Raw genomic sequence first — 15214 nt, forward strand, 5'->3', positions numbered from 1 at the left:
TTTCAACAGTTTCTTAATAGTGATGTTTTTAAGGTTATTCAGGTAATATTGACACTTTTGTCTAGTTTCATGCAATCAGTCACATGTGTCTTTGTTATTTTATGATTCACTTTCTTCAGTAATGTTGTGATTAAGCATGTATTGTACACATCTTTTTTATTATAAAATTTAAAGTTTTTGGATGAAAAATACCTTTCCTTGCTTAGCTGGTTCTGTTCTGCTGCATATACTGCAAGTCTGACTTTTTTAAAGGAATTTAGTCACTCAGATTAAACTCCCAAAGTTAATACTGTTAAAGATTTCTTTTTTTATTTCATTACATGCTGGAGAGTCTTTCTGAGTGCTGCCATTTCTCTGTGTCTGCAGCATTCAGTGGATGAAGCAGACACTGACCTTAGTGCATGTGGGTATAAACACTGAAACTAACGTTCTCTCAGATTCAATCATGTGACTTCATTGAGTTTTTGAAATGTACCAACAAGTCAACAAATAAGTCTAACCAGCCAAACATATCACCTGCCTTCTGTTTGTTGAAATCGGTTCATTTTTTGTCTCTCATGTAATGGAAGTATTGAAGTTTATGGGCGAAAAATTTTATATACTTTGCACGGCTTTAAAGATATCAAGCCAACAAGGAGACTTGATGTTGACAAGACTAAACTTAATAGAACTGAGACAATAAAGTGACACGTAATATTACTGAGTAGATTTAAGTAGATCAAAATGAATCATCATAGTTAATCTAAATAAAATTTTGCCAGTAATTAAGTTAACATGAATCAAATTTCCATGTAAAATTAATTGGGGTTTGTTAAATATTTAGGTTGTATTAACATATATTTTGTTTTATATTTGTGGAATTTATTCAATGCATTTGAATCTATTCTTACTTTAAATCTACTCAATAAGTCACTTTATTGCTTATTATTTTTAATAATGACCATTGATCACATTTTTGATCTAATCTCTGAAAATATTTTAAATATTTTTTTAGCATACCCTACTTTATTGTCTATTTTACTCTAAATGGGACCATCATTTTTCAAAAATGAACATCATGCTGTGTTGAAGAAGACTTGAAACTAGCGACTGAGACCATAAACTTGTTAGGAAAATGTCTACTGAGATAATAAATCAAGTGAGAAGTAGGGTCATTTTCTCATAGACTTCATACAATCTGACTTCTTTTTGGCTTCTGCTGGCGACTAGAGAGAATGCAGGTTTCAGGAATTTCTGCATTGGCTTCCCTTCTCAGACCCAGAGTTATCCACTTGCATGAGTATAAATTGTGATCTAAACAGGTTGGGGTCAAGTTTACTGGCTGCCAACTGCTGACAGAACTGGAGACAAGATGTGCTTTGCTTGTGTGTGTTAGCGAAACACTCCCAGACATTTAGGATGTCTGAGTAACCCGATCATCAGACTGAAAAGCTTCATTACTCAAATGTTGACACACCGTTTTTTGTTTGTTTGTTTGTTTGTTTATTTGCACAATTTGTCTTTGTATTTGTCAGATGAAGAAATGATAACAGATTAAAACAAAAGCCAATAAAGCTCCCTCAGAAGAGAATCAGATTTCATCAGGAGCAAAACGTCTAAATAAAATCAACATTCATGCGCTGATCTGTGCAAAGCGGAACCTACAATATTGTTAAAATAGAAAGATACTAGAATTTAACAATGAGGAAAACATGTGGGTATAAGTTTACAAATTTACTGAGAATTACATTCTAGATTGTAGGACTCCTATTAGAAATTGTAAATTGGCCATTAGTGAACCTAGTTATTGAAAATATGAGCTGAAGCTGATGAACAAAAGATCCAAATCATTTAATTATTAGACAGTTTCTCTGCATGCAATAAAATATTATTTTAATTCAAATTTTTAGCTAAAACAGCATTGTCCTTTGAAAAATGGTCAGTGTAAAGAAAAATAAAACATTTTAAACATCATAAAATTTCTACAAATTTTCCTCATCTGTATTCAGACTAATAAATATGTACAGATTTTTCCACCAACATGAATATCTACATTTTTCTGGATTTTGACATAATGTTACAATAAATGTTCAGTTGAAGTGCAGTAAATGTTTCCTCTTTATTATCGGCTCTTAGTCTTACAGGTTAGCCAGAAACTCCTCTATTTCACCACACATCTGGTGTCTGTTTCTTTCTCTAATCTTCCTCAGACTTTGGATGCTTTTCTCACGATGGGGAGATTGTTGCGGTATCGCTGCTGCCATCATGTGATATTTTATTGACTTGTTGCTATCATTTTGATTGAAGTGTAAATGTTTTGCATAGTAGTTGTAAAGTATCTGTCTGTCTGCAGGTTCCAGATCACTTTCTAGCAGCTTCTTGTAAATCTGCTCAGCTTCAGCCTGGCTGTGGTTTGATTGCGCGTATATGTTTGCAAGAGATATTTTTATTTTAATCGAAGAATGAGGGTAGAGAGAGATCACCTCTTTATGGAGACTGATTGCTCTGTCTATCATGCTTTGCTCCGGGAGATTGTTTGAATAAATCATCCATTCATAGCAGACTGCAGCACACCTCTGCAGATAACGTTCATCTGGATGTCTTTCCAGAGCCTCCTCTGCCAATTCAATAGCCTCATCCATAGATACATACATTCTGTACAGCCTTAGTAATGGTTTTATACCACTGTAGCTGCTTACAGGATTTCTCAACACCCTTCTGGCCAACTCACGTGCTTCATCTTTAATTCCATATTGATCTGATATCAGCCAGATGAATGTAATGCAGTAAAATGTGTAATGTTTCCCCAATTTCCAATTATTTAAATAGTCGATGTTTTATATGAAGATTCAATTGAATTTCAATTTTCCATTAAAAGAAAGTTGCAAAAAATGTTTGTGTATGTTGTAAATTATAGTTCTTAGAAAGAAAGAAAATCTTTCTTTCTTATTAAATTCTTACAAAGAAAGAAATCAGAATCAGTCAAAAATCTGAATCGACAGGTCAGACTTTTAAAAAATCAGAATTGGCCAAGAAAATTGCAATCGGTGCATCTGTAATCAAAATGATGGAAAGAGGAAAGTGTGGATAAAAAAAGGAACAGCTCATGACCCAAAAACCCCATCTGTCAAATGTGGCGGGGCCTCCATTATGGGTTAGGGTTAGGTAGGGTTAGGGTTAGCGTTAGGGTTAGGTAGGGTTAGGGTTAGAGTTGTATATCATTTCTGTTTCATGATTTAGAGATATTATTGTGAAATTGTAACATTTTCAGTACTGACCTTTGCAAGTTGCAAGTGACCAGAAGATTAAGGGTATCCAGACATTCAGCAGGTACAGGGACAGAATATATGCTGCTGCTAAAAAAAAACACTGGTTTTCTATGTCTGACCCCATTAAATACAAATTTTTATAGACTTCTCATTATTCATTTTCCATATTAGACAATGAGGTCATAAAGATTGATTACCTTCTTTCAGGAGGGTATCAGTTTCGGTTCATGTTACTGCAGTATGGAAATCATCAGGATTAATCATTAAAGGTCTTTAATGCCATGTATCCAGCTGATATCCAGACAGCCTTGTTCATCCAATCCACATCGACTTCCATTATGTCAACATCAAAGTCCAAACTTATGCAAAAGGATAAGGAACTTGACACAAGCCAGTAAAATGAGTTTCGAAGAACCTGGTTGATACTGAGGGTGTACTATGTTTCATGAGAGAGTTTTGTTTGGGGATTTTTTTTTTTTTATTAGTGACTTGTAGTTTTTCTGAATTTATTCTGGAACAGCTGTGACCTGATTAATCTGCACTGTGTCTCTTTGCAGGTTTAAAACCACATTCCAGGAATAACTAATGTACTGTAGGAAACTGTGTGTTAAACAACAACTATGACTGTGCAGATAATTATTATCTCATTTCCTGAACAATAAATCTTTAGAGTTTCGATTAATAAGCAGTTTTTGGTGTTGGCTTTAACATGTAAACCATAAATGTAACAAAGCAAAGACATTTCTCATTAAATTAATGTTTTGTAATTTTAAGATTAAATGCAGGTCTCTTCCGGTCATCACGCACTGACAATTTTTGAATCCTGTGGAGAGTTTTAACAATACAATGTATATACAGGCTGTGTAGTAAAAGCAGCATATTAGCACATTAGAGCAACACAATACAATACACAATCACTGTAGTTATGTGCATCAAACACAGGAAAATACTTGAAAGTTTAAAGGATATATCTGGCAATTTTCTATATCTTTATTATTGTCAACAAATCTCATGTGCAGAGCCAAACCAACAATGAACTCATCCTACTTACAAGTATTGTATGTGTATCCAAAGTCTGATATATCTCATTCCTCTGTGCTGTAGACCTCTATTGTTATGAAAAACTCATCAATGAGCCACACTGCTCCACTGGGTGACATGTTGCTTCTCCCCAAAGACCAGCGGCCATTTGTCAGGAATCAAAGTCAAACTTCATCAAAGTGCCACTGACATACCATGGGCATGTGGTGTACACAGGCAAAAGAAGTCCATTGTCCATGCAAAGTTTTGCGTTTCTTAAAGTTTATTTCTCAAAAACCAGCAAGCAAACAGAGGAACAAAGAAATCATGGTCCCTGCTTCCTCTTTTGCTTTGGTAAAAAAGAAAAAATCATAGGCCCACCCACATGCATGCTGGCCCTGTACCTGCATACCAACCTATAAAACCTCAGGTGCCCATAGTGTTACCCAACTCACAAAACAAAATAAAAACAAAACAAATTACTATCGAAATGGAATCTACATAAAGCAAATATCTCGAATAATCAGATAATACTAATTATTATTCGTCAAACAACAACCAAACTATTAAATAGCTCCATAAACAGTTGTATTCTCCAAAGACTAATAACAGCGATTACATTTTCAGTCCCAGGAGAGCAGGTCCTTGTGTTATCGAAATCTTGAGCTCATCAATTCAGAAACTCCAGGAGACATGGATGTCTTATGCAAAAAGATTTATTGACAAACACAAACTTAACCAAGGAGATAACAGTTACAATTCAAAGTGCTTGTGTAGACTCAGTGAAATGCAACAGCATATCTGAAGGACAAGAGTTGAACCACTCTCAGTTACTCAGGCAGCACCCAGGTCACCTTGTCCCTTGTCACAACATTGGTATAAGATTGTTTACTTTAGTGCTGTCTCTATGGCAACAATCATAAAGCCACGTCGACTCAACCACGAAGAAGACAGCTGTCTGTCCTTCACTGTCTGCTTGTCTAAGGAGCATTTCATCAATAGATCAACAAAAATGACCTACCATGATACCCTTCAGACTTGGAGTAACATACACCTGCCTTAATCAATCAAACATCATCTGTCAAACATCATGTAAATCAAAATATACAATAATTATTATGGATAGATTATATAAGAACAAATGATGTAATATAGAATTTATAAAATAATCTAATAATGTGATGAATGTAGTGATGAGATAAATGCAGTATAAGGTAATATAATGAATCTCAAATATCTAACCCTAAGACATGTTAACATCAATCCGTACACATCCAATCAGAGACATGAAGGTATTTTCTTAATTCACTAAATCAGGACAGAAGAAAAATGAGTCTTAATAAAACATAACAGAAATAAAATCAAACATCTCAACTCACCCATTTTGCGTGACTGAGAATAGCCAATTAAAGCTAAAATAATTCACATAAATCAAATATGTGACAGTGACTGATCAATCAAAGTAACCATATGGAAAAATGTACGCTTACTTAACATATAATATGTAGTGATCATCTAAAATATGTATTAAGAAACAAAACATTTCAATCAATGTTCACTGAAAGTTACCTACCTCCACATGAGTACATACTACTATGCAAATAAATTGACAACAGATTTCAATTACCTGATTGAATTGCATTGAATGGAATATATAGTAAAGACCATAAATAAAAACAAACAATATGCATTCATTGGACTACCTGCAATATTGTGTTTTGAGGCACAAAATGATCATGAGTCTGAAAAGTCTGTTCTTCTTCTCTGCTTCTAAACCCACATATACCTCCACCAATGATGTCTCAACCTCTTCACTGTTTTTTCACAGCCCAATGACACAGTTTCACTTCTCTACATGATACTGACAACATAATATCAATGTTTCTGGTCACACACACCTTACTGAGCAAAAAGTGTTACTAAAGGTTCCCCCTTTGCATGCTTTTGTTGCATCTGGGAGTTGTAGCTTGAAGAGGGCACACTATTTGTGCTATTTATGATGCTTTGTGTAGTGCTTTAGCTCCAGTTTTCATTAGTTTTATCTCTGCATTGCTTTGGTTTTATTCTTGTCAGTTGGCAACCTCTTGTTCCTCATGTATTCCTGTAGCCCTGCTCAGCCTGCTTCCCCCTGCTCACTTGTCCTGTGTTAACATCAACAGCCTTTCCCTGTGTTGTGCCTGCCAAACCTGCCCTGCATCAGTCTTGTTAGCCCTGCCCTGCTCCTTCTTCGTGTCCGTCTTCCCTAGCCAATCAGCTCCCAGCCTGCCCTTGTGTCTTGCCACCTGTTCATTGTTGTTTGATTAGTTCAATTTGTATTTAAGTCCTGGTTTTCAGTTCAGTTTTATTGGATCCTTGGAGAACACACTGCTCCTAAGATCAGACACTACATCAGCATGAAGTGATTAATCAATAACTGCTTGTAATTATTAGCTATACATTTTTATTCATATTACGTTGCTATGGAAACAGCTTGGGGTCAAATTTACAGGCTGTCAACTGCTGACAGCACTGGCAAGAAGATGTGCTTTGCTTATTTGTGTTTGTCTGAACATTCCCAGTGATTTAAGATGTCTGAGTAACCCGATCATCAGACTGAAATGTGAGGTTTGTTTTCACTTCATTTTTCAAATGTTGACATACACACTGTTTGGTTTTTTGTTTGTTTATTTGCACAATATTGAAATAGAAGATAGAATATAAAATGTCAGATAAAAAAAATGATAAGAGGTTAAAACAAAAGGAAATATTCATACTTTCATACTATCACAAGAGATGTGCAGGCAGAGCCAATCAAGCTTATAATAAACCTTAGAAGAAACTCAAATTTCATCAGGAGCAAAATATATAAATCAAATCAACATTCATGCACTCACCTGTGCAAAGCAGAATCTACAATATTGTTAAAAAAAAAGGAAGTTACTCAAAGTCAACAATGAGGAAAACATGTGGGGATAAGTTTACAAAATTACTGGAAATTGAATTCCAGATTGTAGGACTCCTATTAGAAATTGTAAATTGGCCATTAGTCAACCTATTTATTGAAATTATGAGCTGAAGCTGATGAACAAAAGATCCAAATCTTTTCATTATAAGAAAGTTCCTCTGCCTGCAATAAAATGTTATTTTAACTCAAAATTGTATCTAAAACAAAAAACATTTTAAACATCACAAAACTTCTACAAATTTTCCTCATCTGTATTCAGTCTAATAAGTATGTACAGATTTTTTCACAACATCAACATCTACATTTTTCTGCATTTTTGACATAATGTTGTCACAATAAATGTTCAGTTGAAGTGCAGTAAATGTTTCCTCTTTATTATCGGTTCTTAGCCTTGCAGGTTAGCCAGAAATTTGTCTACTTCTCCACACATTCAGTGTCTGTTTCTTTCTCTAATCCTCTCCAGAGTTCTGATACTGTTATCACGACACGGAGATTGTTGCGGTATTGCTGCTGCCATCATGTGATATTTTATTGACTTGTTGCTATCATTTTGAATGAAGTGTAAATGTCTGGCGTAGGAGTTGTAAAGTATCTGTCTGTCTGCAGGTTCCAGATCACTTTCTAGCAGCTTCTTGAAAATCTGCTCAGCTTCACCCTGGCTGTGATTTGATTTCGCGTATATGTTTGCGAGAGATATTTTTACTTTAAATGAAGACTGAGGGTAAAGAGAGATCACCTCTTTATGGAGACTGATTGCTCTGTCTATCATGCTTTGCTCTGGGAGATTGGCCTTGTGTGAATAAATCATCCATTTGTAGCAGACTGCAGCACACCACTTCAGATGACGTTCATCTTTATGTCTTTCCAGAGCTTCCTCTACCAAATCAGTAGTCTCATCCAAAGGTACATACCTTGTGTACAGCCTTAGTAATGGTGTCATACCACTGTAGCTGCTTGTGAGCCTTGTCAAAACCCTTTTGGCCAACTCACGTGCTTTATCTTCAATTTTTCTTCCTCTCTTTGCACATTCCTCAAGGTATAAAGCAGCAAGGTACAAGTTCTCTGGATCATGTTCATTGGCAATTTCCATTTTTTCGAAGATGTCTTCCTTCAGTGGTGTCCTCCAGTTGTTTTGGTCCTTATAAGCATTCACTAACGCTATGACATGGCTGGTGTGCCACTCCACCACATCTGGCTGCATGCTGATGGCTCTCTGGAAGTAATCTGCAGCCAGCAGCTTTTGGTCTGTGCCGAACTTCATCAGGGTCCAGGCTTTTTCAGCGTAGATCTCCGGATGGAGCTTGTCCTGGGATGGAGATGGGTATTCTTTTAGCAGAGTGTCGACCTTTGACAGGTAAGTCTGACTCTCTTCTTCCTCTCCCAGGTGGTGGTGCAGCCAAGCCAGGTTCCCGTAGTTCACCACCAACCAGGGGCCTTCATCTGAGACAGTGTTTCTCATCTGGAAGACCTCTGTGGCCCTGCTGAAGAAACGCTGGGCGTCTTCAGTGAAGCCCAGCTGGTAGTGAATGTACCCCTGCAGGTTGTAAATGTGACCCAGCCAGCTGTTTCCCTCCTCTGTGCCGATGTCCTCCAGCGTGTCCCTGAGACGGAACCCTTTGGACCTGCTGGACTCCAGGTCCCAGGTGAAGTGGCACTGCAGGTCCTTCAGTTTAGCCACCAGTGTTGTCTGACTCTGAGCAGCACTGATGGAGAAGAAAAATCACTAATATAATAACACATATGCAGTATGGTAATATGCTGAGCTGGTAAGGAGAGTGGGAGAGAAGAAATAAGAGCAAAGGAAGGAAGGAGGCTATGGAGCAAAAGAGGAGAAAAGAAGAAGCAGCAGCAGCCACTCACCTCATCATGCAGCTGTTACCTGGACTCAGTAGTTTTCTAACAATGTTTTTGCTCTTTATGTAGTCTTTATCACAACCGTGCACCCGATAAAATCTCAAGATTTGGAGTTGTGTGCACCGCTGCTTAGTACCATTTGCTCTTTATGTACCCTTCTGCTTTGGGTGCGGCACCTTAAAATTAGTAATGTTTAACTTCTACGGTGTTGTAAATGATGTCATGTGGAGGACCGGTATCAGTGCACGTCATTTTCTCGGTAACAGAAACCTGCAGCCACATGTCCGTCAAAAAAACGTCATGACTCAACTTGGAGCTCAGATGATGTCACTTTCATTTGTCAAGAAATTAAATCTCTGCAGACCTGAATATGTGGCAGGTGTGTCCGAGGAAGGTGTAACTTGAAAACATTCATTTGTAAAGAAAGAAAATGGAACTTTGTCCCCTCCGAGTTTTCATACTAGTTATATCATCATCATCGTCATCACCATCATATTTCTGTAAATCTCATGATGTTCTCTGACTCATACCAGAGACGAGCAGAGTTAAGTAAATTTACTTAGTTAAATTCTATCACTCAACTTGAATAACGTGCTGTAGAAACTCGTGTGTTCAAGGTGTAATGTTTAACAATGATCTACTCCATGAACTGAAAAAGAAAAGTGTCCAATAACTTGGGAAACAGGTGGGAAATATTCTTTGACTATAAAAAATAAACAGATCAGGGGTTTTGTGGATTCTAGCAATACATTTAAAACAGCATGTAAGTGTTTAAGTAAAGGTAACTATATGATAATGAAAAAATGCTCCATTACAAGTAAAAGTCCTGCATTAAAAATTCTACTTAAGCACAACTACAAAATTTGCAAAGCAAGCAAAATGTACTTAAAGTATCAAAAGTAGCTACTCATTATGCAAATTGGCTCAATTTACAGTAATATATTTATCGTATACAGTGTATATGATTAGTAATACTGATTCATTGATGTTTACATGTAAATAGCATTTTAATGTTGTCAAAGTAAAGCTAATTTTAACAACCTATATTGTTGGATAAATCTATAATAATGCATATTTCATACAGTAATCATATGTTTTATGTGGAAAATATTGATCTGATATCAGACAGATAAATGTAGTGCAGTAAAAAGTATAATATTTCCCTCTGAAAGTAGTGGAATAGTTCCTCAAAATTGTACTTAAGTACAGTACTTCAGTAAGTGTACTTAGGTACTTTCCACCACTGTTTTTATTAAGATTATTAAGGATTTATCTTTTAAACAAACAAAAAAATAGGTGATTAACTGTTCTTAGCTGGTTGTGCTCTTATTGGTAGGAAATCCTTTGTTTGTCTGGCTGATTCTACATCAGATATGACATATCTTCGGGTGTTGCACAAGGGAGTTGCCTTGGACCTCTGCTCTTCTCATTAAACATGCTTCCTACAGGTGATGTCATCAGAGAACATATTGTCAAGGTCTATAGCTATGCTGATGACACACAGCTGTCAGGGAGAAATACACCTGATACACGTATAACCCAGAGTGAAGAGAGTGCACGTGTGTCTTGTTCTTCCTAATCAATCTCCACACGAGAGACGAGAAGGATTTGACACAATGACATGAAATCTGCTGCTGTAATGTTTACAGAGCAGCCGACAGGGCTGCGTTCATGAGCCTCCTTGCCGGCTCGGCCCTTTCCATACCAGCTTCCCCTATAGTGATGTCCAGTGGCATCACACTGCTGTGCCGGTTCGTGAATGCTATTTTCGGCATGATGCTGTCAGAAAGTCCACCTCACCCAATGTAGTGGCACTGAATAACATGTTTGCCGAAGGTTTTTTAATCCAGAGCTATTCAGCAGTAAAATATGTCTTAATAATTACTTCACAATTTATAAGCTACTGTAAGTTAGCACAGTAAGATGTATAATGTTGGGGAAAAAAGTATTATGACAAAATATTTTTTAAAAATCTAGCTCCATAAAAAATTACAATAAATTATGGACTTTAAAACATCATCAACATTCAGTAGTGAAAGTCTGATACCGATAACAGCTGCAAATCAGCACAGATATGAAACGACATGATTCACATCAGAAGTTAAGTTGAATAGAATTGAATGCAACTATAATATTATTAAATAACTATCATAAATTATTACAATGAAAACATCAAGGCCTTCAAGGCATCAAAATGAATATCAGCCTTGAGCGTCATATCAATAAAATTTCATAATTATTTTAATAAAACTCAGCCCATCAAAATTCAACACACCCAGTTCGACAACAGAAAAAGGAACACTTATAAAAATGTGTTCAATTTGTTCTGAAATGTCTCCAAGATAATCGTTACTCTAAACTAAAAAAACAGTCCCAGTTCTTCTTCTCTGCTTCTGAACCCATTTATACCTCCACCAATGACGTCTCAACCTTTTCACTGTTATTTCACAGCCTAAGGGCACATTTTCACTTCTCTACATGATACTGACACCATAATATCAGTGTTTCTGGCCACACACATCTTATTGTGCAAAATGTGTTACAAAAAATGTAGGTTCCTCCCCTGCATGCTTTTGTTGCGTGTGGGAGTTGCAGCTTGAAGTGTGCATGTTGACGCTGGGAAAAGCTGCATTTATTGTACTAAAAGCAAGTTGGATCACTCACACAACTTTAGTCTATAGCTTCGACACTCAAAACTATATCTCAGACTTACATGTCTGCAGGTACTGCGAGTACTCTAACCTGCAATGCTCGATCATCATGCTGCACGTCCCAGTCTGTCCTCCAGAGGCCCTCAGACTATATAGTTTTGCTCCTGTAGTGTATAGTTAGTGAACCTAGTTATTGAAATTATGAGCTGAAGCTGATGAACAAAAGATCCAAATCTTTTCATTATAAGAAAGTTTCTCTGCCTGCAATAAAATGTTATTTTAACTCAAAATTGTATCTAAAACAGCATTGCTCTTTGAAAAGTGTTCAGTGTAAAGAAAAGTAAAACATTTTAAACATCACAAAATTTCTACAAATTTTCCTCATCTGTATTCAGACTAATAAATATGTACAGATTTTTCCACAACATGAATATCTACATTTTTCTGCATTTTGACATAATGTTGTTACAATAAATGTTCAGTTGAAGTGCAGTAAATGTTTCCTCTTTATTATCGGCTCTTAGTCTTACAGGTTAGCCAGAAACTCCTCTATTTCTCCACACATCTGGTGTCTGTTTCTTTCTCTAATCTTCCTCAGACTTTGGATGCTTTTCTCACGATACGGAGATTGTTGTGGTATCGCTGCTGCCATCATGTGATATTTTATTGACTTGTTGCTATCATTTTGAATGAAGTGTAAATGTTTTGCGTAGTAGTTGTAAACCATCTGTCTGTCTGCAGGTTCCAGATCACTTTCTACCAGTTCCTGGAAAATCTGCTCAGCTTCAGCCTGGCTGTGATTGAATTTCGCGTCTATGTTTGCAAGAGATATTTTTATTTTAATCGAAGAATGAGGGTAGAGAGAGATCACTTCTTTATGGAGACTGACTGCTCTGTCTATCATGCTTTGCTCCGGGAGATTGTCCTTGTGTGAATAAATCACCCATTTGTAGCAGATTGCAGCACACCACTTCAGATAACATTCATCTGGATGTCTTTCCAGAGCCTTCTCTGCCAACTCAATAGCCTTATCCATAGATACATACATTTGATACAGCCTTAGTAATGGTGTTATACCACTGTAGCTGTTTGTGAGCTTTGTCAAAACCCTTCTGGCCAACTCACTTGCTTCATCTTCAATTTTTCCTCCTCTCTTTGCACATTCCTCAAGGTACAAAGCAGCAAGGTACAAGTTCTCTGGATCGTGTTCTTTGGCGATTTTCATTTTTTCGAAGATGTCTTCCTTCAATGGTGTCCTCCAGTTGTTTTGGTCCTTATAAGCATTCACTAATGCTATGACATGGCTGGTGTGCCACTCCACCACATCTGGCTGCATCCTGATGGCTCTCTGGAAGTAATCTGCAGCCAGCAGCTTTTGGTCTGTGCTGAACTTCATCAGGGTCCAGGCTTTTTCAGCATAGATCTCTGGATGGAGCTCGTCCTGGGATGGAGATGGGTATCCTTTCAGCAGGGCGTCGACCTTTGACAGGTAAGTCTGACTCTCTTCTTCCTCTCCCAGATGGTGGTGCAGCCAAGCCAGGTTCCCGTAGTTCACCACCAACCAGGGGCCTTCATCTGAGACAGTGTTTCTCATCTGGCGGAAGGTCTCTGCGGCCCTGCTGAAGAAACGCCGGGCGTCTTCAGTGAAGCCCAGCTGGTAGTGAATGTACCCCTGCAGGTTGTAAATGTGACCCAGCCACCTGTATTCCTCCTTGGTATCAATGTCCTCCAGCATGTCTCTGAGACGGAACAGTTTGCACCTGCTGGAGTCCAGGTTCCAGGTGAAGTGGCACTGCAGGGCCCCAAGTTTGGCCTCCAGTGTCGTTTGACTCTGAGCAGCACTGACAGAGAGGAAAAATCACCAATATCACAACACATATGCAGTGTGTTAATATGCTGAGCGGGTAAGGAGAGTGGGAGAGAAGAAAGAAAGAAAAGTTGAGAAATTAAGAAATAAAAGCGAAGGAAGGAGGGAATGGAGCAAAAGAGGAGAAAAGAAGGAATTGAGAGCTGATAGATAAAACAAATGACAATAGATTATTAATATTTAACTTTTAACTATTTAACTTATTAAGACTTATTGATTATAAATGTGAAATACAGTAGCAGGCACTCACCTCATCATGCAGCTGTTAACTTGACTCAGTAGTTTTCTAACTATGTTTTGCTGTTTATGTACACTTCAGCTTTGGTTGCAGCACCATAAAATCAGTAATGTAAAACTTTATGGCACTATAAATGATGCTATGTGGAGGACCAACTTTGGTATTGGTGCATGTCATTTTCTGGGTAATAGAAACCTACATACTGATACAAAAAAAAACAATCAAAAAAACCATCATGACTCAACATGGAGCTCAGATGATGACGCTTTCATTTGTCAAGAAATGTTTTTGAAAAAAATCACTGCAGACCTAAATACGTGGCAAGTGAGTCAGAGGAAGGTGCAACTTGAAAACATTCATCTGTAAAGACATAAAATGGAACTTTGTCCCCTCCAAGTTTTTATACCAGTTCATATCCTCATCATCATTGTCATCATCATCATATTTCTGTAAGTCTCATGATGTTCTCTGACTCATACCAGAGACAAGCAGAGTTAAGTAAATTTACTTAGTTAAATTCCACCACTGTCCTCAACTTGAATCATATGCTGTTGCAGTTTGTGCATTAAAGGTATAATGATAAAAAAAAAAAGATCTACTGCATGAACTGGTAACGAAATTGGTGTCCCATAACTTGGGAAACAGGTGGGAAATATTGTTTGACTGTTAAAAAAAACAAAAAAACATCAGAAGTTTTTGTGTATTCTAGCAATACATTTAAAATAGTATGTAAGTGTTTAAAGATAATAATATCATAATGAAAATAATACTCCATTAAAAATAAAAGTGCTGCATTTAAAATCTAACTTACTACAAAACTACTACAAAAGTACTTAATTTGCACAGCAAGCAAAATGTGCTTAAAGTACAATTTAAAGTGATATATTTATCATATACAGTATATATTAATAGAGCACTAACACTGATTCATTGATGGGTGCATGTAAACAGCATTTTAATGTCAAGGTAAAGCTTATTTTAACAACCTATATTGTTGAATAAATCTATAATAATGAATATTTCATAAAGTGATCATATGTTTTATGTAGAAAATATTGATCTGATATCAGTCAGATGAATGTAATGCAGTAAAATGTATAATGTTTCCTCAATTTCCTCGCATTACTTGTTCTTCTTCATTGATTTTCACACAAGAAATGAGAAGGACTGAACACAATGACATGAAGACTGCTGCTGCAATGCCTGTCAGGCTGATGTGGATTAGACTGTCTGTACAGGTCGTACAGAGAGGTCAATGTCCTGTAATCTGCTGCATTTTAAAAGGTAATGGAATTGCAAGTGCAAGTATTTAAATCTCCATCACAGATCTGTTGCACCTGTTTTCTTACAAGTAAATCATATTGTTAGATAAAGTGGGATGTACTGTAGTTC

At 36.8% G+C, this 15214-nt stretch overlaps 2 protein-coding genes across 2 annotated transcripts; both read right to left on the reverse strand.

Annotated features, from left to right (window-relative positions):
- Window positions 1-2117: 2117 nt before the first annotated feature.
- Window positions 2118-10841, reverse strand: LOC121900607 (interferon-induced protein with tetratricopeptide repeats 5-like). Its single transcript, XM_042417039.1, has 3 exons — window positions 10714-10841; window positions 8203-8915; window positions 2118-2737 (listed from the first exon to the last, which is right to left on the reverse strand). The coding sequence occupies exons 1-3, from the start codon at window positions 10839-10841 to the stop codon at window positions 2118-2120; spliced, it is 1461 nt and encodes a 486-aa protein (XP_042272973.1).
- Window positions 10842-12243: 1402 nt separating this feature from the next.
- On the reverse strand, window positions 12244-14962 carry LOC121900936 (interferon-induced protein with tetratricopeptide repeats 5-like). The gene is made up of 2 exons (XM_042417527.1): window positions 14949-14962; window positions 12244-13546 (listed from the first exon to the last, which is right to left on the reverse strand). Exons 1-2 carry the CDS (start codon window positions 14960-14962, stop codon window positions 12244-12246), a joined length of 1317 nt encoding a protein of 438 aa, XP_042273461.1.
- Between the last annotated feature and the right edge of the window lie 252 nt (window positions 14963-15214).

Source organism: Thunnus maccoyii, chromosome 7 (genome assembly GCF_910596095.1).
Source record: "Thunnus maccoyii chromosome 7, fThuMac1.1, whole genome shotgun sequence".
NCBI lineage: Eukaryota > Metazoa > Chordata > Actinopteri > Scombriformes > Scombridae > Thunnus > Thunnus maccoyii.

Bases quoted from the DNA above. Each gene is read 5' to 3' on its own strand.
- LOC121900607 (XM_042417039.1), bottom strand. From the start codon at position 10,841: ATGCCGAAAATAGCATTCACGAACCGGCACAGCAGTGTGATGCCACTG. The intron at 8,916-10,713 runs GTAAACATTACA...CTTCTCCATCAG, and splicing joins GCAGCCCTGTCGGCTGCTCT to TGCTGCTCAGAGTCAGACAA. The intron at 2,738-8,202 runs GTGAGTTGGCCA...GGCTGATATCAG, and splicing joins AAAAATTGAAGATAAAGCAC to ATCAATATGGAATTAAAGAT.